This window comes from Indicator indicator, chromosome 8 (assembly GCF_027791375.1).
Source record: "Indicator indicator isolate 239-I01 chromosome 8, UM_Iind_1.1, whole genome shotgun sequence".
NCBI classification, from domain to species: domain Eukaryota; kingdom Metazoa; phylum Chordata; class Aves; order Piciformes; family Indicatoridae; genus Indicator; species Indicator indicator.
Window position 1 is genome coordinate 35,997,758 of NC_072017.1, and position 22,976 is coordinate 36,020,733.

General features: G+C 39.2%; 2 protein-coding genes across 2 annotated transcripts in view; one reads left to right on the forward strand and one right to left on the reverse strand.

The window, feature by feature from the left end:
• The window catches only part of AIMP1 (aminoacyl tRNA synthetase complex interacting multifunctional protein 1), a 32,599-nt gene extending 31,864 nt beyond the window's left edge, over window positions 1-735 (forward strand). The window contains exon 7 of the mRNA XM_054383065.1: window positions 557-735. Coding sequence (XP_054239040.1) covers window positions 557-723 — 167 coding nt within the window. The 3' untranslated portion in view covers window positions 724-735. The remainder of the gene's footprint in view (window positions 1-556) is intronic.
• A 1,838-nt stretch (window positions 736-2,573) lies between these two features.
• Window positions 2,574-5,926, reverse strand: GIMD1 (GIMAP family P-loop NTPase domain containing 1). Its single transcript, XM_054383234.1, has 2 exons — window positions 5,534-5,926; window positions 2,574-2,843 (listed from the first exon to the last, which is right to left on the reverse strand). Exons 1-2 carry the CDS (start codon window positions 5,924-5,926, stop codon window positions 2,574-2,576), a joined length of 663 nt encoding a protein of 220 aa, XP_054239209.1.
• Between the last annotated feature and the right edge of the window lie 17,050 nt (window positions 5,927-22,976).

Sequence of the window (22,976 nt, forward strand, 5' to 3'; positions counted from 1 at the left end):
CAAATAGTACAGAAAGTATAATAGTGTTGAAACTAAATTATATGTCAGTATCTTAATTTTGGGCAACTGTTGTCTAAATTCATTATTTCTCAACTGTAAGAGCACCTGCCAAATTTACTTAATATTAATTGCTTATAAAAATTCATTAATTCCTAAATTTAACATTCTAACAAACCTGTGACTTGCTGAGCATGGAATTTTTGCAGTCGCCATCTACATAGTTCTCAGCAATCCTTTTTGTCTCTAGTAAATCTTGTAAATCAACAAGTAGTAATGGTTTGATTGCTTCCTTTTGATAGTGTTTGTGGTTTTTTACTTGCCACTTTTTTTTTTGCTGAAAGATCAGCATTTTGAGAGAGGCTATGGAGACATTTCCTAGGCAGTCCCTAATCCCAATTGGAAGTTTTCATTTTTGGGAATCACAGGTAATTTTTTTTTTTTTCTTAGAAGCGTGTGCAGTGTTGCTGTGTGGGTTGTCACAGATGTGTACCTACACGGAGCTCTTGCTCTTTCTTCTGTGTTGTGTGCTATTAGGTTGCTCTTTGTTTTGAAACAGGTGATCCTGATAAAGAACTTAATCCCAAGAAGAAGATTTGGGAGCAAATCCAACCTGATCTGCATACCAATGACCAGTGTGTTGCTACATACAAAGGAGTTCCATTTGAAGTGAAAGGAAAAGGAGTCTGCAGGGCAGAGACCATGGCAAACAGCGGGATTAAATAAAGGAATGGTTGTTAAAAGCTTTTTCAGATGTTGAAATGGAAAGTAATGTGAGCACAATAAAGAAACATACTACCCCTCTGAAATGCATGGCTAATACCTCTTCTGTTTGACTCTTCTTCCAGAGGTAGAGAATGTGTTGTCTCAAACACTTTCACAGTTCGTTCATTCACCTTGCTTACTGTCCTTCAAACTAAGTGTTGTCAACAGTCATTAGCCATTCAGTGTGCAAAACTGGATTGCCAAGGCTTGCTTATGGTAGAACTACAGGCAGACAAAGAGTATTTTCTGGACAACTGAAAGATTTAGAGGATCTATAGAGCAAAAGCATCTCAATAAGGAAAAATTTCTGCCATGTTCCTTGAGTGCTAACTACATTTCAAGAGATACAGGACTAACAGTTGGCCAATGAAGACCACAACCATCTTCATTCTTCTAGTCACCTTTTAGTAGTGTTTTCTCCTTCCAAGCATTTTTTGAGATGGATTATAAGCCTCTGTAGCTTTGTTCTTGGCTGTGTTGTCTCAGTAGTCTGCAGAGATTGGTAATGGGAAGATTAAACTATGATCCTTTATGCCCTACATGTACAAATGGACATACTTCCATGTCCCACAATTAAGTTTCTATAATGCCAGTGAAGTTGAAACTGTCACTTCACTAAAATAGTTCTGGCTAGTCCACCTAGATAATTCTTTCCAAATGATAGCTAGGACTAAGAATGAATAGCAAATAGATCGCAAGAGCTAATTTCTTTTATTTCAATGTGTTTTCATGCAATTTTTTTTCTTGTAAAAGTTGCTTTGGTTTTAATAGACACAGCTTCTTTATTTTTTACAATTGGAATTATTCTTTAATAATGTTATACAAGTAGTCATGGTTGCTATGGCAATAGTCATGATTTACTACTTTTAATTCCTTCCTTTTAATATTTTAGGTCAAGTTACAATAAGCCTTTCAAGTATTTAGAGGTAGTTCAGATACTTTGACATGTAATATTTAATTAACTGGTTACTCTCCAAACTATGGAACAGTGCTTTTTTTAACCTCTGAAATAATTTAGCCACTCTTGTGCTTTTCAGGCTTTGAACTTCATCCGGTTAATTAGGGGAGAAAACAAAAAACTAGAGATGTAAAATCAAAAGGAATAGGTGCAACAGGAGAGATGAGTGGATTTCTTTTTCAAATAAGTTTTGTATGTGCCTGTGAACTGTTAATTTTTTTTGTATCTGGGAATAAGCAATAGTAATTTGTTCTTTTAAATGTACCAAATTGCATTGGACATATGGGAGCTATTAATCTACCTTGTAAACTACATATGCAATAATGTCTTATTAAACAAAATTCTTGGCATTCAGAATCTCAATTCTAACCCTGAATCAAGATAAGGAATTATTTTTACAGTAGATAAACCTTAGCTTTCAATACTGGAATGCTCTTTACAAAGTTTGAAATTCAGAAGAAGTTTTGCAAGCTTGAAGAATTAAGTGAAGAGGCTCTCATGCTGTCTGAACTCATGTGCATATATTACATTTTTTTCCTTCCACATCTGTGTCCTGTATCAACTGCAGTATTCAGTCTGGTGTAGTGCATAACCTCATTTGTGACTATATGCATATTAGGAGTTCGGTTTAGAGCACTACCTAGTTCTGATTTTCTGGTTGAAATTAGAATTCTGGATGCAGTATTGTGAGGTACTCTGAGATGCAGATAGTTTGGTAATCTAAAGAGATTTTCAACTATGTGTTAAGGTATTTGGTATGCAGGTGGAATTTTCCAGTTGATGGCTGCTTCTCTTAATTCTTTAAATGTTACCTGCTGTAGAAAATAGACAAACAAGCACCTGGAAACAAATTTTATTCCTTGTGATTAAGTAGAAGCGCTCGATAATTATTTTGCTTTATAAAACTCAAGAGCTTTCTTAAGACAACAGCTCTTTCCTCTTTAATGATGCTCTTCTGGTTGTCAAGGAAAATGTATTTATGCTGTACCAGGCTCAGAAGTGACAACAGGATACTTGAGGCACTGTGCAAATACACTTCCTCACTGAATCCAGCCTCTTCTGCCTTGTCTGCCTGAGTAAGTAGAACTGCAGTGAAGTCCTTCCATGTGGGACCCAGAAGTTCCTGTAACAAAAACCAAATCTTAACTGTTTGTCTTGTTCCTTTTCTCTACTCCCACTTCATACTTATGCACTAACAGACCAGTTAGGTATTACTTTTGTGTCAGTATCCCAGTTAATGCTATCTGAGTTGCTGAAGTTTCTGGAGTTATGCAGCTTCCCAAGACATTGACACCCACTTTCAGTGGATATATGTGGTTGTGCAGTGCTAGCAGTTCTCTGCTCTCTTACTACAGATGTTAATAGAATTTTTCCAGTTAAAAAAGTTTACAAGAAGTAAAAGGGTAACTTAGCTGTGTCACATTAGTTTACATCACTCATTTCCACATACCTGTGTTTTTACGGCTCTTTGAAAATGATTTTTTTAAAATCACCTTGTGTTGAAAAAATAAATAATGAATTTCTGCCTGACACCAACTGCAGTTCCAGCTATATCACTTGCAGCTGAACTGTGCTCAGCAAGTCAGGAAAATCAAATGCATCAGCCTAAGTGCTGGATCAGAGATTTCATCTTTAACTGTCGTGGCTCATCTGGTAGAGGGGAATAGAGAAAAGAAGCTGCTCTCTTTGTCAATGAATATGGAATATGTTGTTAGGAATAACGCTGAGTTTCATTTACAGATGTAAATTAAATGTCTGCTTTAGTGCATTCATGCTAACTTGTGTATGGCAAGAAGCCTGTTGCAGTTATCTTAACTCTGCAACCTAAATACTAGGGTATATAAAACTTCTTTAAAGGATATCCTTCTACTTCCAAGGTAAGCAGGGAGCTAGAAAAAACTGGGGTATTGATGGTGATTAATGTGGTTTAGAACCTAGTAATGGAAAAATATTCAACTTCTACAAAATTTTTGCAGCTGTTCTCTAAGGAAGTATTGGGTTATCAGCTTGGAGAGAGGATAGTGTCTTGGTTTGGTAAGGACTGAGTGCTAGTGTTCTGAAATTACTGCCAGACCCTCTCTTAATTCATTAGGCTAGGTTACTGGTATATACAGAGAGATTTGAATTCTGGAAGTTGCCTGGTATGCCATCTTCATTGGCATGCCATCCCTAATTTGCAAATGATCATACCAAAGTATCCATGCTAATGTCTTTGTGGAATGACATACTGAAGTATAACCATTGCTATTCATATTCCTAACACCCAGGCAGCTGTTCTGCCCAGTTTGTTTGTGGCTGATGAAATCACAACATCTGGTCTTTTGAGCAGAAAATAAAGCCAACCATTATATAAGTCAAGAGCCAGATGCTGTCATGGAATAGAAGTAGGTGTTGCTTTCTCATGATTTTGAAATGTGCTCTATTTCCTTTCCAGTGGGGCTTTAAATGTCCGGGCTTGGTGGCATCTTATTTGGCATTTCAATGCCCATGTAGGCTTGATCCAAAACAGTCTGAAATTAAGAGGCATGATAATTTTTCATTGGTTTAAATTAAAAATATCTGGAGTAAACACTGCTTTGTTTTACCTACCACAAAGCAGAGAAAGGTAGAGAACTGTGTAACAAAAAAGGCTAATGCTGAAAACAAGTGAATGTAAACAATGAGTAAGAATGTGTTGAAATTAGAACCAGTTCTTGAACTACCAGAAAAGTGGTAGAGAGTAGAGAGTTACCAGAACAGGAAAACAAGTCAAGCATACTTTAAAAGTTATTTTTGTATCTACATACTTATAAATTGATATATCTACGTATGTATTCTCTGTATTTAGATCATGTCAGTTACAGCAGGTGATAGGACTTGATGGACCAGGAGGGTCGCTTCCAGTCCTAAAGAATTTTACTTGATCAATATTAGATAAACATCAGCATTAACTGAAACCCTTGGTTTCTTCACAAATCATAAAAGCCTGGTGTATATCTGAGGAGACAGACAAACTGAGCAATTCCTGTTTGCATGCCTTTGTGCATGGTGATGAAAAATCTTGCACCAAAAAGCCATTCTTTTCCATGTCCCTCCCCACATATCTTACCTACTTGCAAAAAGGAACTTTTCCTTCAGGAGCTTCCAAGTTTTGTTTCATTTTGTTTCTGGTTTTGTTTTTTTTTTTTTTTGCTTGTTAGTTTGGTTGGTTGGTTGGGTTTTTTTGTTTGTTTTTGTTTTGTTTTGTTTGTGGGTTTTTTTTTTTTTGAGTCAATTATGCTAGAACTTTTCCTTTAGCTAGAGCAAATTTATGGTAACTTTTTAGCTATTTTCTCTTGAACAGCATAGTGACTGTGCAGACAGAGCTGAACAGCTTTCTGTCAGTAAGATTTTCTGTGTAATGTTTGGACCTATTGCTCTCTGCTTTGGTCCATTCAAAGCACAGGAGAGTGATGTTACATGGTTTCTGCTTACTTTAAATAGCATTTTTCTTCCATGAACTGGATCTGCCATTATAAAGCATTAACTGTAATTTCTGAGAGAAAAGCTTACATTGATAGGTAAACTTGATTCCTAAATTCCTTTGTGTCAAGCCCACATGCAGAAGAGGGGAGTTCTCACCTTTATTGTCTCAGGTTTAGTGTGGTAAGTGTAGCTATGGTGTGTAGTGTTGGATTTGTGAATGGCCTGAGTCAACTGCTGGACAACTGGGAAGTGTTCCAGTTTTCAGCTGCACTTCTCTACTTCACTTTTGTAGTTAACTCTTCCATAGCTATTTGTCACCTGAGGACAAAAGAGCTGCTGTTAGTTCAGAGGTTGCTATTGATTTGTTACCTGGATGAACTGAATTGTGTGATCACTTTCATCCGGACACAGAGGCAAGTCAGCCCTCAGGACTAGGAGAGCTAGATGCAGGCCTTCCTTCCCGAAGTGGTGAGCCAGGGCTGATCTCACTGTGTCTCTCACCTGCTCTTTGCTCAGACCAGTGTGAGGGTAAGCTGGAGTGTCAAGTACTTGAACACGGAGAGCCAGCTCATGGCCCTTGCTTCGTATAATCCCTGAGATGCGGCAGCTGCGTCCGAGGCTGCATTGTGTAGTCACAGAGCTTGGAGAGCAACGACTCTCAAAGTCTGAGCTGCCCAGCAGGCTGTTCCCAACAGCACTTTTGCCAGTCTGAGTTCTTCCAAAGACAACAAGGTTGATGGTCTTCTCATTGCTGTCTGCCATTGTCTGCTGTTATACACAAGCCTCTCACTAAGTGAAGAAACAAATAACATGAGCTGTTTCAGATAACTCAAGAAAAAAATCCAGGAAAAAATTGCAAAATTTAGTATCTTTTGACTGTCCTTCCCTTCCTGGAAGAATTTAAGGACTGTGTGGTGTAGGTAGACATTCAGTAGAGCACATATGCCTATGTTTGATCCAAGGATAGATCTTGCTTGGAAATAATAACAAAGCATCACAAGTATCAGAGCAACCTAATGGTCTGTTTTCCTATGCTGACAAAAACTGAAGAGCTGGGAATCAGATATGAGAAGGTTTTAGGAACAAGTAAAGCAGATAAAGCTGAGGAGAGGCAACGGAGAAGGGAGGAGTTGGGAAACATCTGTGGAAAACAGCACTACCAGGCAGGGAGACTAGGTTATGAAAAAGGAAAACTAGGAGAGGAAGAAAAGAATGATGACAAATACATGCTGCTAAATGACCACGTTTCAGGAGTAAATCTTGGTTTTAGGAAAAAACTAGGGAGAAGTAGCTTTTAAAAGAGCACTTTTTCATAGCAGAGAATGGTTTAGAAAATGTCTTTCATCAGCTAGCACTGAAGTTGAAATAGTAATCCAAAAGGGTTTTCTGATAAATATGGGAAGTATATTTTAAGGAAGAGCTGAAGTGGCCACTGCTGCAGGTTTTAACCACATGAATTTGAGGCTTTTGAAATGTATGCCGTACAGAATTTTGTGGCACAGTTAGTGGAAAAGCGCAGCACACTGTGGCAAATGGAGCAATGGGCAAATACTGGAATTGTTCATCAGTGAACCCTTTCATTCACTTGACAGTTTTCTGTAGTCCAGTGTCTGAAGGGATTTTGGTGCATGTTTAAATCGGTTCACAGGTGTTTCATATAGAGTGTCATTGGCAAATAAATAGTTGAATTAATTTATCAGTGACATCTGAACTTCAGACAGACTTTTGTGGGTTTTTGGTTTTTTTTTAAGATTCCTTGTTTAAGTGTTCATAGGGAGGTTGTGGATAATTTTAGAGTGGGATGTGCTGTAATTAATTTATTTAGATCCTTGCATGTGCAGTTGAAGCTTTCTCCCACCTATTAGTCCCATGCCCAAACCGATCTTTTGAAATAACTTCAGTTCAAAGCCAAACACGCAAGAGCTGTTAGCATACTGATTTTATTGTGGGCAGCATTGAGCATTGTATATGATGATCTTCGGTACTGAACTCACAGTGGAGTTTTTGTGGGCTTTACAGTGACCAATTTTTTTTTATTTTTTTTTTGTAAAAATACCTCTGAAAGAGACACCTTATGAAATGAGTGTCAGCAGTTGCTCCATTATCTAGATATGCTATATTCTTTTTCTCTGTAGCATAATAGTATGACTTGGTAAATATGCATTTGTGCATTCATTTTTAAAGTCAGGGTCAAGGATTTGTTCTTTTTTGTAGGCAGTCTATACTTACATACTTAGATTAATTTCATATTATGTCACTTACCTTATTTTCCCTTAAATTCTCATTTCATTCCGACTTCATTCATAAACAGTGTGTGCAGTGTTGAAAAAAAAAGTTGATATGTGGACTTTGAAACTAGCAGCAGCAACGTACCATGCTGAGACTGTTACGTACACATTCATCTGGTTAATCTATTACTGATAGATCCTCATTCACCTGGATATGTTTGGTCAGCATTGGCACTGTTGAATTTTCTCAGCATAGCTGAGTTTTCACAGTCACTTCAGTGATTGTATGAAGTTGATATTTTTGAAAGCTACTGGAGTTCTACCAGTAGTTAAACATGAGGTCATGGAGATACTGGGATTTCTTTGAGTTGCCTGTTCTTGAATGTGTGTTCATATGTGCATGTGAAGTGCATATGCACTTTCTCTTATTATTGCAATGAATTAATAATTGCAGTATTTTCAAAGCACAGTGTGAAGCATTAGCAGATGTAAAACTGTTTGCCTAACAAAGATGGATTAAAATAATTTTTCAAAATGGATTAGAATACAGAAATGTTGCAGTATTATACCATGCTGCAGTATCATTAAGCCCAGGGATAGAAAGATTGTCCAGAGAACGCCTATCACTTGCTCTTCAGACTATTTCCCACAAGCGGGAAAGTAAGTAATTGGAACTCCTGTGCCTAAGTGGAAAATAAATACAAATTTGTGCTTTAATAACTAGGTTTCGGTAATAGAATGAAAGATTTGAGAGAGCTCTTCCTGTCTGTTCACAAGGAAAGGTTTAGGTAAGCCTCTCTAGCTGTAATTCACATGTGACTCAAGGCCCATGTTTACTCCATGGTACTAAGATACATGTCATTTTAGTGAGAACAAGAATCTGGTACGTCTGCAGTTGGAGAAAAACAAGAATGTGCTTTCCAGAGCCCAGTTCTGCTGGTGACATTATCTACTATGTAGCTCTATGTGGTAACCTGAAGCTATTGGTTTACTCCTGCCTGCTACAGCAGTGTGGTGGGACTTTAGCTCCTGTAGAAGCTTATTGTCTCTCGCTGTGGTGCCAGAAAGACAACCAGTGTTTTGGCAGAAGGTAGGAGCTAATGGTGCCTTTACAGCCTCCTCAGATAAATTCACATCATTATCATGAATTGAGTTTGCTAGTTGTGTGACACTAGATGGTTGCGTAATAATTCTGATGCGGTGTGTTTTTAAGAGTACGTAAACAGGTTAGCTGCGCTCAGAGAGCCTGCCTATTCTGGTGAGAGGTGGGGCATGAAAACTTTTCCTGTGTTCTGTGTGTTGTGTAGGTTTCCTTGGTGGAAAGCCTTGTACCTCAGTGCTCTGCACAGCTTTTGTGTCTCAGGGTGTGTTTATATATAAAGTGGATAGCAAGGTTCTGTCATTTCCTAGCGGATACAAACTCAAGACTGGATGGGGAGTGACTCATTTGAAACCAAAAGGGTAGGTCAGTCTCATAAAGCTATGGATACTGTGAAGATAAAATCCAGATGCTTCCTTTAATTTGCCTGAAAGTCTTGACATTGGTCAAATTGTCATGGTCTAGCTCTGTACTGTTCGTTGGACTGTTGCTATACACAACATCTGAGGCAGTATACATCCTAGCAGTGGCATCCAGCTGAGTCAGTAGCCTGCCAAGGAGATAATTTAAGGTGTGCACAGACTAGGGTTTAGACTTCTAGGAAAGCTAGAATCGCAGAAGCAGTGTTGTATGCCAAGTACAGCTTGCCCAGCTGGATGCGGAACAGGGCTTTTTTTGCTGGCAGGATGACTGTAAAATTAAGAACAGTGTAACTGAGGCACTGCTTAAATGATACCTAAAATCTGGCTAAGTGATCCTCCCCACAAAAAAAAAAAAAAAAAAAAAAAAAAAAAAAAAAAAAAAAAAAAGACATTTCTTTCCAGTATTATTATGAATGTAATACAGTCCAAGATGGGACACATCTGGAAGGCCTTAAAACAGCATAGGCAGAGGATACTAAGAATTTGTCTTCCTGGGAGCATATGACTGGGAAAGAACATCAAGCTGATTTATATGGCACTTTCTTAGTGTACTCCTCAAAGTACTTGGAAAGAGTCCTCCCCAAGGTGGCAGTATCAGCCTGTTTCACAGGTACTGTGAAACTCAGCTGGGGTCCCCTTGCTCTGGAGTCCTATGCTGAAATAAAATACCAAGTCAGAAATGAGCCGAAGCATCAGAAAATACAGAATAATTGCAGGAGTCTTCAAGTGTCTCCTGAAGTAAGAGTTGTAAAAAGTATTTGTTTTTCCGTTGTTACAATGTTTTGTTACTTATAAAATGCAGACAGCAATGAGTTTGAACAGCAATAATGAGAAGGTAGCAGTTAGGAAACTCTTAAGTGTTATGTAGTGTTCCTTATGTGATTCTTTATTTATAATCAAGTTTAAGTTAAGTTGGTGACGTTCATTATGGGACTATGGATATGAGATCTGAAAGTCTACTGTCAGAGTACAGATTTGCAAAGAACAAGTAGAGAGTACAACAGAATTGCCTTAGATGCTTTTTAGCACTGCTCACTGCCAGTGGGTGTGCTATTGTTTTGTTTATTTTTATATAATTTGAGAAACGGCAAAGAGAAAACCCAAACTGAGCCTATTACAGATTTGCAGGCAGGAAGGCTTCCTGTAACTGATAAAGGAAGCTTTGTACTACATGGAAATACTGAGCCGGTCAAATGAGGAATTGACAAGAGTGTAAGGCAGCAAGGTCCTTAATCTAATTGAAAATAAGTGATCTTTGTGTATCCAGCTTCTTTAATTGCTGGGGGGGTGGGGGAGGAGGAAGGGTAAAATAATTAGCAACTAACTGTTTGATTCATATCTATCTAGAGTTAACTAGAGTTGCAATGCATCTTAGTCACATTGCTGTGTCAGCTGCTGTACTGTTGTAGTCCCTGTGATGACGCTGGTGGTTTGCACACACCCTAAACAAGCTCTCCATGGTGCTCATTAGGGTATACCAAGTAGGCTAGACCCTGTAGAATGAAATAGCAGAGTTTCTCTTGAGGCACATGGCATCTCTTACCATGTGTTATTCAGTTCCCACGCCTTCCCATCCCTTACAGCTTCTTTCCTGATGTGGGCTCTCATTTTAGCCCGAGATGATGCCATAATAAGTAATTTAAGATGTGCTTTGATGAGTTTCTCTTGCTTAGAGAAAACTCGGTGAGGCCATTTTATGGATTGCCACACACGGAGGCAGGCTCTTAGCCTTCCCAAACAACATGAGAAATCCAGGAGGGTATGCAGGCCATGCAGTCAGTGTGGCTTACTGCTGTTAGATGTGTCATTTCTAAGAAACACCAGGCACGCCACTGCTGAGAGATAGGACAGATCAAGTGGTGCTCTACTCTTGGCCTGCATTCACAACATAAACTGTACTGATCCTGAAGGAGCACACACATAAAATACACTAATATTTCCTTAAAACAGGTTATAATTGTTTCCTTTGCTTAATCCAAACCTTTGTATCCTTAGTATTTCTGAACAAAAGCAAGTAATTAGCAGTTTACAAGGTCATGTTTCTCTTTGCACTTATAGATGGCTGTATAGGTTATGTTCTACTGCATTGGCATTGCTGAGGCAAACAGAGGTGAGGTGTAGCTGCAGACCAACACTGCAGTTGCACAGGCTTTCGACAGGATCAGTCTCTAGAATTGTGGAACGATTCACAGGTTCCCACTGTACTTCTTACAGCGTATTATAGGATCAGGGAAAATATTGCTGGCAAAAAGGCAGATCAAAACTCCATCTTGTGCTTAAAAGAAGATTGAGCAGAACTATCAGCACTGTAGGAACATCAGCCAGACTTCTTTTACCACTAAGACTCACAAGGTATCTTTATCCTTCACCCTCTGCAAATAATAGACCCCTTCAAACTTGAAACCAGCATCCTTGACATGCTGATCTGTTAAGTCTCTGCTGTGGAAGTATCATGTCTCTCCAGTTGGCAGAAATTATACTCTTCCAAGCACTCTGCCTCATGGTGCACTCTGAACAGGAGCATGGATGGTAGCCAATGCCTTGTGGGGTTGGCTGAAAGACTGGAAAAAGAATGGATGGCAGAGAAAAGGAAAGCCTATCTGGGCTGCAGATCTGTGGCAAGACATTGCTACTCGCATTGAGAGAATCCCAGTGAAAGTGAGACACATCGATGCTCATATTCCTAAGAGCAAAGCTACTGAGGAACAACAACACAACCATCAGGCATGGTTTCCTGTTGGTATGGTTTGGAGTTCGATGACTTTCTGAAACCCTGGGGGATGCATAGTGAAATTCAGCATGTCACAGGCTGCCACCTGTGTAATTCTCTTCTTATTCGCTCCTCCAGTCTCTCTAATGATTTTCCCCATGGCAACACATCAATATGTTTTAATATGTAAGGAATGTTTTTACTATACTAACTGTTTTGTTTTCACCCATGTTGCCTTTTCTAATATAATGGTAGGTCACAAATCACCAGTGTAACAAGTTTGGCCATAGGTCTGTACCACAAAGCTGACATGTTTGTGTTTGTTCACTGGTTTGTATGAAATACACAAAGAATCCAAAGAAATAAAGATGGTATTGCAAGTAAGAATATACACGTGAGATAAATAATATTTTTCTATGCATATATATATACATATATACACACTATAAATAATACTTAAAAAAATAAAAATGCTATACTCTTGATTTCAAAGGCATGTGTTTTGGAAAGAATAATAATCAGAAAGTAGGAAAATAGAGACTAAAGGAAGAATCCTTTTTCCTTACACATGCTTAGCTGGATGAGCTGGATGAGTGGCCCCATGTATCTATTGTGACAAGTCAGGGTACCATATTAATTCATCTTCTTGTGTTTGGCCTCACCGTTCATCCATGTGTGCAAAAAATATTTTGCTCCTGGGGCACAAGTCAATTCTTGTGAATGGAGAAAGTATCTGGAAGCTCAGGAAACCCAATCTGGCTGCTCTTTCTGTAATACTCATTCCTATATTCTGAGAAGCTGCACAATTGCTCAGTTTCCTCATCTAGACATTATGGGGGATGTTCGCTTCTGAGGATGTGTAGTGGAATTGATTTATATGAAAGTAATATGTTTCTGTCCAGCAACAACAGCATCGATTGCATTAAAAGAAAGCCAAATCATCCAACCAAAAAAAAAAAACCCAAACACCAAAACCCCCACCCAAAAAAACAACCAAACAAACATAAAATCATGTTGTAGAATGCTCCACAGGGACCCAAATGGCTGAGGACATACTTTCCATAGATATTCCTGTGATGTCTGGAGAGGTTATAAAAATTATAACACTAATAACCACAGAAGCTGCACTGGTGTGCATGGGGTTGGACTGGTCATGCTGCTCTTCCTGTGGGCTCTAATACTTCAGAGATGTCTTGTAGAATGTCAGGAATATAGAGCATATGAAATTTCAACTGGAGGATGTGTAAAAATGACACACTTCTGCTCAGTAGCATGAATATTCATGTATTTTCAGAACATATTTAGCACTCAGTTCCTTCATTTTCTTATCTTCCATGTGTTGCAGGGTGTTTGTATTTCTGTGGATATAACATGTTGAGGACTTCTTTTAAAATGCCCAATAACTAAAACTTGTTTTTTTAAATAGGTAATTCTGATAATGAATCTGTCCTGTTTTCTGTCCATATACCTAGGCTTTAGAGGCAGTATGCTCAATTGCAAAGATCATTTCTTAAAAGTTTAAGATACTGGCAGTCACTGAAATACTACACTTTCTTAGTTGTGGTAATCATGATAGCTTGTGGACAGTAAGCCTGAGCTTTCTATATTTGAAAACATTCCAAGTAAGCTGATTCTGAGGATGTCTTCTAATATGTTTTGTTATAATATAAATATAATATTCTCTAATATGTTCCATTGAATGTGTAAGGTCAGAATTATGCTGTAAAATTTCTTACAAGCCAATGTGGCTTGGTTTGGCAATGCAGTTGTTTAAAAAAGGGGATAGATGGTTTATTGAAGTTCTGAATAGTCTGTATAAGGAAAGGATGCAGAGTATGTTTACAAAGCTGGTATGTGGTTTGGGACTATGAGCCTCAGACTCTGTAATTAACCCCAGTACTTGTAACTTTCCAATATCAACTGTGACAAAATACTGTCAAGTTGGAGCTTTATACACCAGTGTCCTTTATGCATGAAGGGACCAAAGGGGTGAAAATTCCTACCTGCTTTTCACATTGGAAAGGAATTAAGGAATAGGAATGCTTCTTCTCTTCGATGTTGTGTGTTGTAGCATCTGGCATGTGCTGTGTTAAGGAATGTAGTATGTGTATAAATTGTTGATTGTGTCTAGGATTTTTCAGGGCTTGAATTGTGTGAGAGCTTCCCCAGTGGCTGGAAATCTGCCTGTGGTTGATGCAAAATACAGAGCTTCATCGCTGCTTGCTCTCCTGAAATGAAAGTTTTATAGGTACAAACAAGAAAAATTACAGTCTGTGCAAACTCTGTGGACCTGAAGCCTAGTTCCAGTGAACACTGATGTAACTGGGAGCAATAGAAGTCACACTTTTGACCTTCAGACACAGCAGGAAGTTGAGAAGTTGCAGGTTGATCTGATTTTTTTTTTTTTTTTTTCACCCTGCGTTCCTCCATTGTTGTTACATCACTGCTTGGTAGACTTCATTCTCTGCACACAGTGGAAGTCTTCTGCTGATCTTCAGATAAAATGGCCACTGGTGCATCACTGCACATGGCACATAGGAAATGTGAACCCAGTTCCTGCTGATGTTGTATACCTTGCCTGGTTAAGTCACCAGAATTTGAAGACTGGAAATGATACACAATGAAACAAGGAACTAGAAATCAGTTGATGTTATTTTATTGGGTGTTTTGTTTTGTTTTTCTTTACGTCTGCAAACCAATTTGCCACTACCAGTTCAATGGATATGCTCTGCTTTCCTCTGCATCTAGACTTAGCTCATTTGCTTTTCCATGTGACCGTTTTTCCAGCTAGGAAAAGCAAGGTACCACTTCCACCCCTTTGACAGTTGACACCCAGTTGACAGCAGCCTCTGCACCCCGAGAAAAGTTTTGTGGATGTTTGTGGTTTTTTCTTCCCTCATGTAGCAAACATCTGGCATCCTGGAAAAAGTTGTTTCTTGCCAATTCTGATGCAAGCCCAGGCTCCCTGTATGGAGAGGAATAACAAGTCAGAAGGGAAGACTGATTTTTATGCAGCCTTACTAACCCACTATCAATTTCATGGGGTTTGATAAAGTAACTTATGGTCTCCCCTTCACATAGTCAGCCATGAGTTTTATCCAAATAGTTAAGTTCTCCTCCCCCTTCTACTCTGCTCTGGTGAGTCTGCATCTGCGATGTTCTGTCCAGTTCCAGGCCCCTCAGTTCAAGAATGACCTCAGGGAACTGCTTGAAAAAGTCCAGCATAGAGCCACAAAGACAATTAAGGGAGTGGAACATCTTCCTTATGAGGAGAGACTGAGGGAGCTGGGGCTCTTCAGTTTGGAAAAGAGGAAACTAAGGGGAGACCTCATTAATGTTTATAAATATGTAAAGGGTGAGTGCCAGAGGATGGAGTCAGGCCCTGCTTGGTGATGCCCAATGACAGGACAAGCGGCAATGGTGGAAGCTGAGGCATAGGAAGTTTCGTGGAAACATGAATTTTTTTTTTTCACTGTGAGGATGACAGAACACTGGAACAGGCTGCCCCAGGGGTTGAGGCGTCTCCATCTGTGGAGATATTCAAAACCTGCCTGGATGTGTTTCTGTGTGATCTGGTACAGGTGCTCCTGCTCTGGCAGAGGGGTTGGACTGGATGATCTTTTGAGGTCCCTTCTGGCCCCTAACATTCTGTGACTCTGTGATTCCCCATGTATTTTACAATACATTGCATGAACCCATGAGATGAATTGAAGTGTGGTATCATGTGGTGAATAACGTCTGTAGGAGAGATGCAAGTGTTGCATCTGTAGCACAATGCAAATGCAGCACTGCTCCTGTAAATTCAGCTCTAAATTACTGCCATGCAGTGTTCCGTAGGCCTTTTCTCAGGACAGAGGTGTATGGGGGACTGCTGTACAGCAGAGGCCACATGGTGACTCCCAGTAAATTAACAAAGTTTTCTGTTTCCCAGTTAAGTGAACCAACAGGAATAATTCCGGATTTGAATGAAATACAGTTTTGAACTGGAAAAAGTAATTTTATGTAGTGAGTTTGTTTTTACATTAGTTCCACTGTAGCTCAGACAACACTTGTCAGCACAAAATCATCAATGAGCCATGAAGAACAAAAAATAGTACTAATTTTTTCAATCTACACCCACAACTCTTTCCTTAGAAATGCTTTTTGTCTCAAAGGAGAGAACAGATTTTTTAATTTATTTTTTTTTTTTAAACAGAAACAAAGATGGAAACAGTAATGTGGGAACAAAAACTTTAAGCTGTCAGCATTTCTGTAACCTCATAAGACCCAATTTTCATGTCTTAATTTATCATCCTGGTGTAAAGAGAAACATGTTTTTGTTTTTCCTGTTTCAGATGTGAATAACTAGAAGATTACGTGTAAATATACTGCATTTGTGCAGAAGATGTGCTACTTTTTACATCTGTCAGAAAGTGGTATCTTAAATACCTTCCTGTGATCAGGACTGAGTGTTACTTTGCAAGTTTGGGACTTGAAAATGATTTTTAGAATTCTGATTCTAGCAAAAGGATAAATCCATTCTGATTCAAGAAAGTACTCTAGTGTGTATACAATTAGGATTCAGTGTCTAACTTATCAGTTTCCTTATTAAAAAAAAAAAAAAGGTGGCAAAATTCGAAGGGTTTTGGCACTTCCTGAGGCAGCTCTGAAGACTTATGAAGCTTTTTGAGATGAGCGTAAATTAAGTTGCTAAAGGGAGACAACCTTAAACCCATGGTAGAGGAAAAATCTTTTTCATAAGAAGTTGGTGCATAGTTGTTTGCTACCTCTCTGATACCATCACTTAGGCTTTTGACTATAGATTAGTTTGTCTTCTGTGAATGTGAGTTTGCTAAAGGCTCATCAGTCATTCTGTGGGAGCTCTTAGCATAGTTTTTTAGCTGTATTTTCTCTACCATTTGAACATACAGTTTCATTCAGGGAATGAGTAAAATAGCCGATCAGAAAGTGGTGCAAAGTGAGTGTGCAGCCATCCAATGTGACCTGAACGGGCTGGAGAGCTGGGTGCAGGCAAACCTCATGAAGTTTAATAAGGACAAGTGCAAGGTCCTACATCTGGGGAGAAATAACAACGGGCACTAGTACAGGTTAGGGGCTGCCCTGCTGGAAAGCAGCTCCACGGAGAAAGACCTTGGAGTGCTGGTGGACAGCAAGTTCTCCATGGAACAGCAATGTTCCCTTGTGGCCGAGAGCCAATGGAATCCTGGGATGTATCAAGAAGGGTGTGTCAGCAGCTCTGGGGAAGTTCTGCCTCTCTACTCTGCTCTGGAATACTGAGTCCAGTTTTAGGCTCCCCAGTTCAAGAAAGACAGCTGCTGGAGAGAATCTAAGTAAGAGCCATGAGGACGATTAGGGGATTTGAGCATCTCCCCTATGAAGAGAGACTGAGATCCCTGGGGCTGTTTAGTCTTGAGAAGACTGAGAGGGGATCTGATCAATGTCTCTCATTGGGTAGCTGTCAAGTGGAGGGGGCCAGGCTCTTTTTGGTGGTTCACAGTAATAAGACAAGGAACAATGGGTTCAAACTAGAACATAGAAGATTTCACCTCAACATGAGGAGAAACTTCTTTACAGTGAGGGTGACAGGGCACTGGAACAGGCTCCCCGGGGGGGTCATGGAGTCTCTTTCTCTGGAGACTTTCAAAACCCACCTGGATGCATTCTCTGTGCGGACTACCCTAAGTGATCCTGCTTTGGCAGGAGAGTTGGATCTGATGATCTCTTGAGGTCCCTTCCAACCTCTCATATACTGTGATACTGTGTTACTGTGACTTCTTACAGCTGCAGTTCTACCATTAGCCCCAGAGTTCCATGGAAAGGTGGAGTAACAGGCTTTTGGGGATTTAAAAAAAAAAAAAAAAAAAGTGTCAGGAAAGGTAGACATCTACCAGAGCATGCTGAGAAAGCATGAGAAATCAATCCAGAGAGGTGACCTCATTAATGTTTTTAAAGATGTGAAGGGCAAGTATCAGGAGGACCAAGCCAGGCCCTACTCAGTGATGTCCAATGATAGGGCAAGGGGTAATGGATGCAAGGTGGAGCATAGGAGGTTCCATGTGAACATAAGGAAAAACTTTGTGAGGGTGACAGAGCACTGGAATAGGCTGCCCAGAGAGGTGGTGGAGGCTGCTTCTCTGGAGACACTCAGAACCTGCTTGGATGTGTTTCTGTGTGACCTGCTCTAGGTGGGCCTGCTCTGGCAGGGGAGTTGATTCTGTGATCTTTCAGGGTCCCATCCAGCCCCTAACATTCTGTGATTCTGTGACTTTACAATGAGTCTAGTACATGGAAAGTTCAATGGCTCCATGAAGGACATGCTACGTTGTTGTGACTAGTGCTGTGTTGTTCAGTAGTAGTCCACATGTAGGGGGCTGTCTCACTCTCCATGATAGACATAACTTGTGGGTGATGGCAGCTGAAAAGAGGAGTGGGTGATGCGATGACTTTACATGCTTTAGGATTTCTGTATTTGGGGAATATTATGGAACTGCTAACAAATTGGTCTGTTTTAATTGTAGTGGCATGTAGCATGCATTTCCTATTCCAACATGTCCGTGCTTATTCATAGCACACCAAAAAGAATCATAGATACTTTTTTTTGGCTTTGAAGACAAACAGCATGAAGAAAGGTTGTTTTCTAGATATCAAAGAGAATGAAGTAAAAATGACCAGTTCAAGCAAACTGAACAGAAATCTAAATATTGCCCTGGTTTATGCAATTTAATCATAAGACCAGCTATTAAAGAAAACAGAGGGAAAAAGAAAGGGAACCAGGGGATTTGCCTACAGTTTGTGTTTAGTCACAGATAAAATGTCAGTAAAATAATTGTAATTTGAACTGTAATGTGGTGAAAATAGCCATTTTGGATCTTAGTACAGGGATGATGTGGTAATTCAGACTGTAATTTGAATAAGACAAATGAGTAACCTTTCAGATTTTTTTGGATCTGAACATACCTAACCTTACTGAAACACCAATTTAGACATCTGAGTCACTTAACTGCAGCTATGTCAACAGTGACACACCGCAAAGCAACACTTTAGAGTAAGAAGTTATCTATATTAGAGGAAACAGGGGGATTGTACAGGCAGAGTTATTTCTTACATAGAATATTGCCAGGGAATACCAGCTATCTGTTGTCACAAGTGTTGTATGAGTGTTCTTTTCTTATTGCTTCTTTCCAAATACTGGTTTTATGTAGTATAAAACGAGCAAGTAAAAAACCCCAACAAGTTGTAAATTAATATAACCACAGATTTCAGGTTGTGTTTTTTTTTTTTTAAGCTGTGGAAAGCCTGTGTGACTCTTTGCGTTTGATATCAGCAATGTTAATTCAGACTATCTACAAGATTAGGAAACGGTATTGTGCAGCTGGAACTTCTGAAGCTTAGGACCAGAGTGTCGCAGAGATGTGCTCTAAGTAGTCTGTTCCTTCATTGTCTTGGTCCATAGAAGTGCTCAGAATTTACAGAAGTGCTCAGCACCCAGGAATTCTCATTTGGGTTAGTAGGAAGGGACAAATGTTGCAGGTTTTCATTAGAATTGTGAATTTAACTGATTAAATGTGGCTGTAACCAACTAATTTTATTCCTATAAAAAACCCCACCAAAACCTAAACCAAAACAACAATATCCAAAAACCCCAAACCGAAACGAACAAAAAACCCCAAACAAAACCACCACAGCAAAAACAAATAAACAAAACCCAAACAAATGCAGCTCAATCCATTGATAAACCACGTCCCTCAGCACTGCATCCTTATGTCTTTTAAACACCTTCAGGGATGACAACTCCACCACTGCCCTGGGAAGCCTGTTTCAGTGCTTGACAATCCTTTTTGAGAAGATATTTTTCCTAATACACAACCTAAACCTCCCCTGGCACAAATTCAAGCTGTTTCCTCTTGTCCTATCGTTTGTTACTTGGTAGAAGAGACCAACACCCAGCTGGCTACAGCCTCCTTTGAGTTTTAGGGAGTGAGGTCTCCCCTCAGCCTCTTTTAGTCCCAGCTATATGACCTCTGTTCCCACAGCTCTTCCTCATACCTGTTCTCATTGCCCGTCTTTGGACACATGCCAGCACTTCAATATCTTTTTCATAGTGGGAGGCCCAAAACGGATCATAGTCTTTGAGGTGCAACCTCACCACTGCTGAGGACAGATACAATCACTTCCCTAGTCCTGCTGGCCATACTATTTCTTATGCAAGCCGGGATGCTATTAGCCTTCTTGGCCTTTTGGACACATTGTTGGAAGTCCTGTGTCTCCATTTTAAGCTGGTGCCAGATAACTATGCAGACAAGATCTCTGAGCTTTGAGCCTGATTGCAGCGCCAACAAATCCTGCATCAGTACTGTTGGAAGGCTTGCAGAAGCATGTTTCTAAAAGGAGTCTTGCTGTGAGGGAAAGGCTATATGTTTATAGGAACCTTGATCCAATTTCTGCTGGCATAGATAGGAATTATCGCACTGAATTTGTCGGCTTCTCCAGTTCATACAATTTTGGTCATTTTTTGTGCATTCAGTTTTTCTTTGAAATGGTCCCAAAAATAAAGAGCATCCACTGGCTACTAAACTATGATCTTACTCAGCTCTTTCCTGTGTTTGTCAGTCTCTTTTAGGGTACACCTCAAATCTTGCGGACTCTCTACACTGTAGCTTTTCAGATTCACCACTTAAAAAGAGTGTAGAAAGAGTTTCCAGCCTAAAATTGTGACCGTGGCAGCAGCTGAAGGATACAGAGCAGGCTTTAATGCCTGGAAGCATTGAACACAAGCAGAATAGAGGATTTATGTACAGACACTGTTAAGCTTATTGAGAAAAAGCAAGTGTGTTGCTCCTGCACTGAGGTGGTAGAACAGGACAATGTTCAGTTTCCATACATAATAGCACCTCGTGACTCCTCTAAGTAGAGCAGATTTAATTCCTTTCTGTTGTACCCCAGAATAACTGTTGAGTTCATTCACTCTAAGTGCAACAGTGCTCTTTTGGTTGGGTATGCCTATAAATCATTTGAGTAATGCTGGTTAAAACTGAAATAACATTGATGTAAGCGAGACCTTTCATTTCAAATTGAGATGGCAAAATATGTTCAGCCTCTTGAGAGGAAATGACAGTGAGCTGTGGCATACTAAAGGAAAGCTGAGCATTGTAGCTCTTGGGATGACAGTGAGAAACTCTTTGTAAGGCCATGGCCTCTCACTTCATATTTTCAAGTGTCCAAACCGACTTTAATTCTGTTCAAAAGGAGGACACTCAGACTTTTATTTTTCCTGCAACTTTGTGTTCTCATTTCTCTCACTTTCACAAAGAACGTTACCTCAGAAACATTAAATGGGAAACATGTGCTTCAGGGCTAATGGTATTGCTGCTTTGTAAGGTCAGCTCCAAAGTCTCAACATAAAGGCTTCGTTAATCTAAAGTGAAATAAAAGCAGCTGCCATAAAGCATGTGATATAGAAACTCTCATTTAAAGTTGTATTATATTCCTCTTATTATTTTTAATAGTCTTGAATTGAGAGAGAGGAAAAGTATTTATTGAAAGGATAAAAAGCAGCACTTTTATAACTTCTCAAGAAAGAGGAGAGAAATATTTTGTAGCTGATAAAAAGACACTATTTTTAAGTGCTTTTTCCCCCCTCCCTGGCACTCATTTCTCTTAGGTCCTGTATGCTGTCTACAAAAGAACAAGGAGTGTTAGTATTCTGAGAATAGGAGACGAGAGATAAATTTCACAGCTTTTTCAAGATGATGGAAGACTGTTTTTCTTTTTATTAAGTTCTCGTTCTACGATTCTCAGTCAGGCATTTCATTTTAGTTAGCAATCCCAAGGAAGGGAATTCTCTCATGGTCTTATGTCATTTATCTGAGAGTTGCAGTCAATACTAAACAAAATCAAGCATTGCTGTTCAGGTCATGAGACCTCTGTGTATGAATTAACACTGGAAATTTAACTTGCTTCTTTCTTCCACTGACTGCTACAGTCCCTACATTTTATCTCATAAAGACTTATGCAATTTCTAAGGTTGAATCACTTCTTGCTGCAAACAATCATTCAGTCTTTGTTGGAGCATATTTAGAAGATGGTTCGTGTTGGATATGCTGGGTTGCTTGACAGACAGTTTCAGTTATGAAATCCATGGATTCTTACCTGCCAAGAGAGGGGGTCAGCATTTACTATTTATGAATACTTCTTATAATGGGTGCTCATTTTGGGGCTGTATCTATACACCTTGTAAGATGTACACTGGTTTTGTTATGTGTAGGCATCAAGACAGAATTTGCTGCTTTTGTAAAAACAGTGGATCACTTTGATTCTTCTCTCTAAACATTCTTTTGAAAAGGAAAGCATTAAAAGCAGGTCTCTCAGGCATCACTTGGAGGCCCAACTGTTTCATCAAGAAACTAAAAATGTCTTGACAAAGGTAAACTCTCAAAATGAAAACTAAAACTGCATGCAAGTGTTGGGTCTGAACTTTTACTGAGACTATAATGATCATTTGGCTGTATCAAGTTACATCACGGAAAAGTGTGCAAATGTGGGAGCAGTTTGTAAGATGTTGGTCTGGAAACGTGCCTTTTCATGTATTTCAGCAAGAAAATAAATAACTGAAGAAACCTTAAACTACATTCTCTTCACTGACTTGCTGGTCTTTATCAAAGCTATTACCTTGGCATTCAGAAAACTTGGAATACCTGTAGAGAAATTTGGAGCTTTTACAAAAATATGTGTCCATTTTTTATATGGATGTTCAGTTCTCACATCTAGGTTGTTTTCTTCCTAGTGCGTGACAGAATTTATTCATGTTGCAGCTACATAATATACTCTCCAGAGTGCCAAATCAGGATAAAAATTGTATTAGCTGAAAACCAAACGTGATGTATAAGCAGCATAGTGCTTTCCCTATTCTTTCAGCTGTCTTTCCAGTTTTCTGACGTCAAAAGTAATTTCTGGGTTTATCTTATTCAATATCTGTTCATTGTATTTCATATTTTCCCTCCTCACCTTCAGCAAATCTTTCTGCATTCATCGTGGATCTTTCTATCCAAGTGTAATTTTATGACAGTATAAAAAGCCTTTGTTTTCAGTGTACAATTATAGCTATTTTTTATAGAGGCTATATCCATTTCATAACATACATCTTGAGATACTTATTTTGGTGAACTTTAACTGGAATATCTTCAAATATATTTTATAACTCTTTTGGATATCTTTCTTTTGTTTTTCTTTTTTTCTTTTGTATTTTTTTTGGGGGGGGGGTAGTGGAGGGAGCAAGGAATTACAGTTTCCCTTTTTATAGTTCTTCAAGAAATCAAAAACCTTATTAAAAACTGTCAAAATGGAAAAAACATGT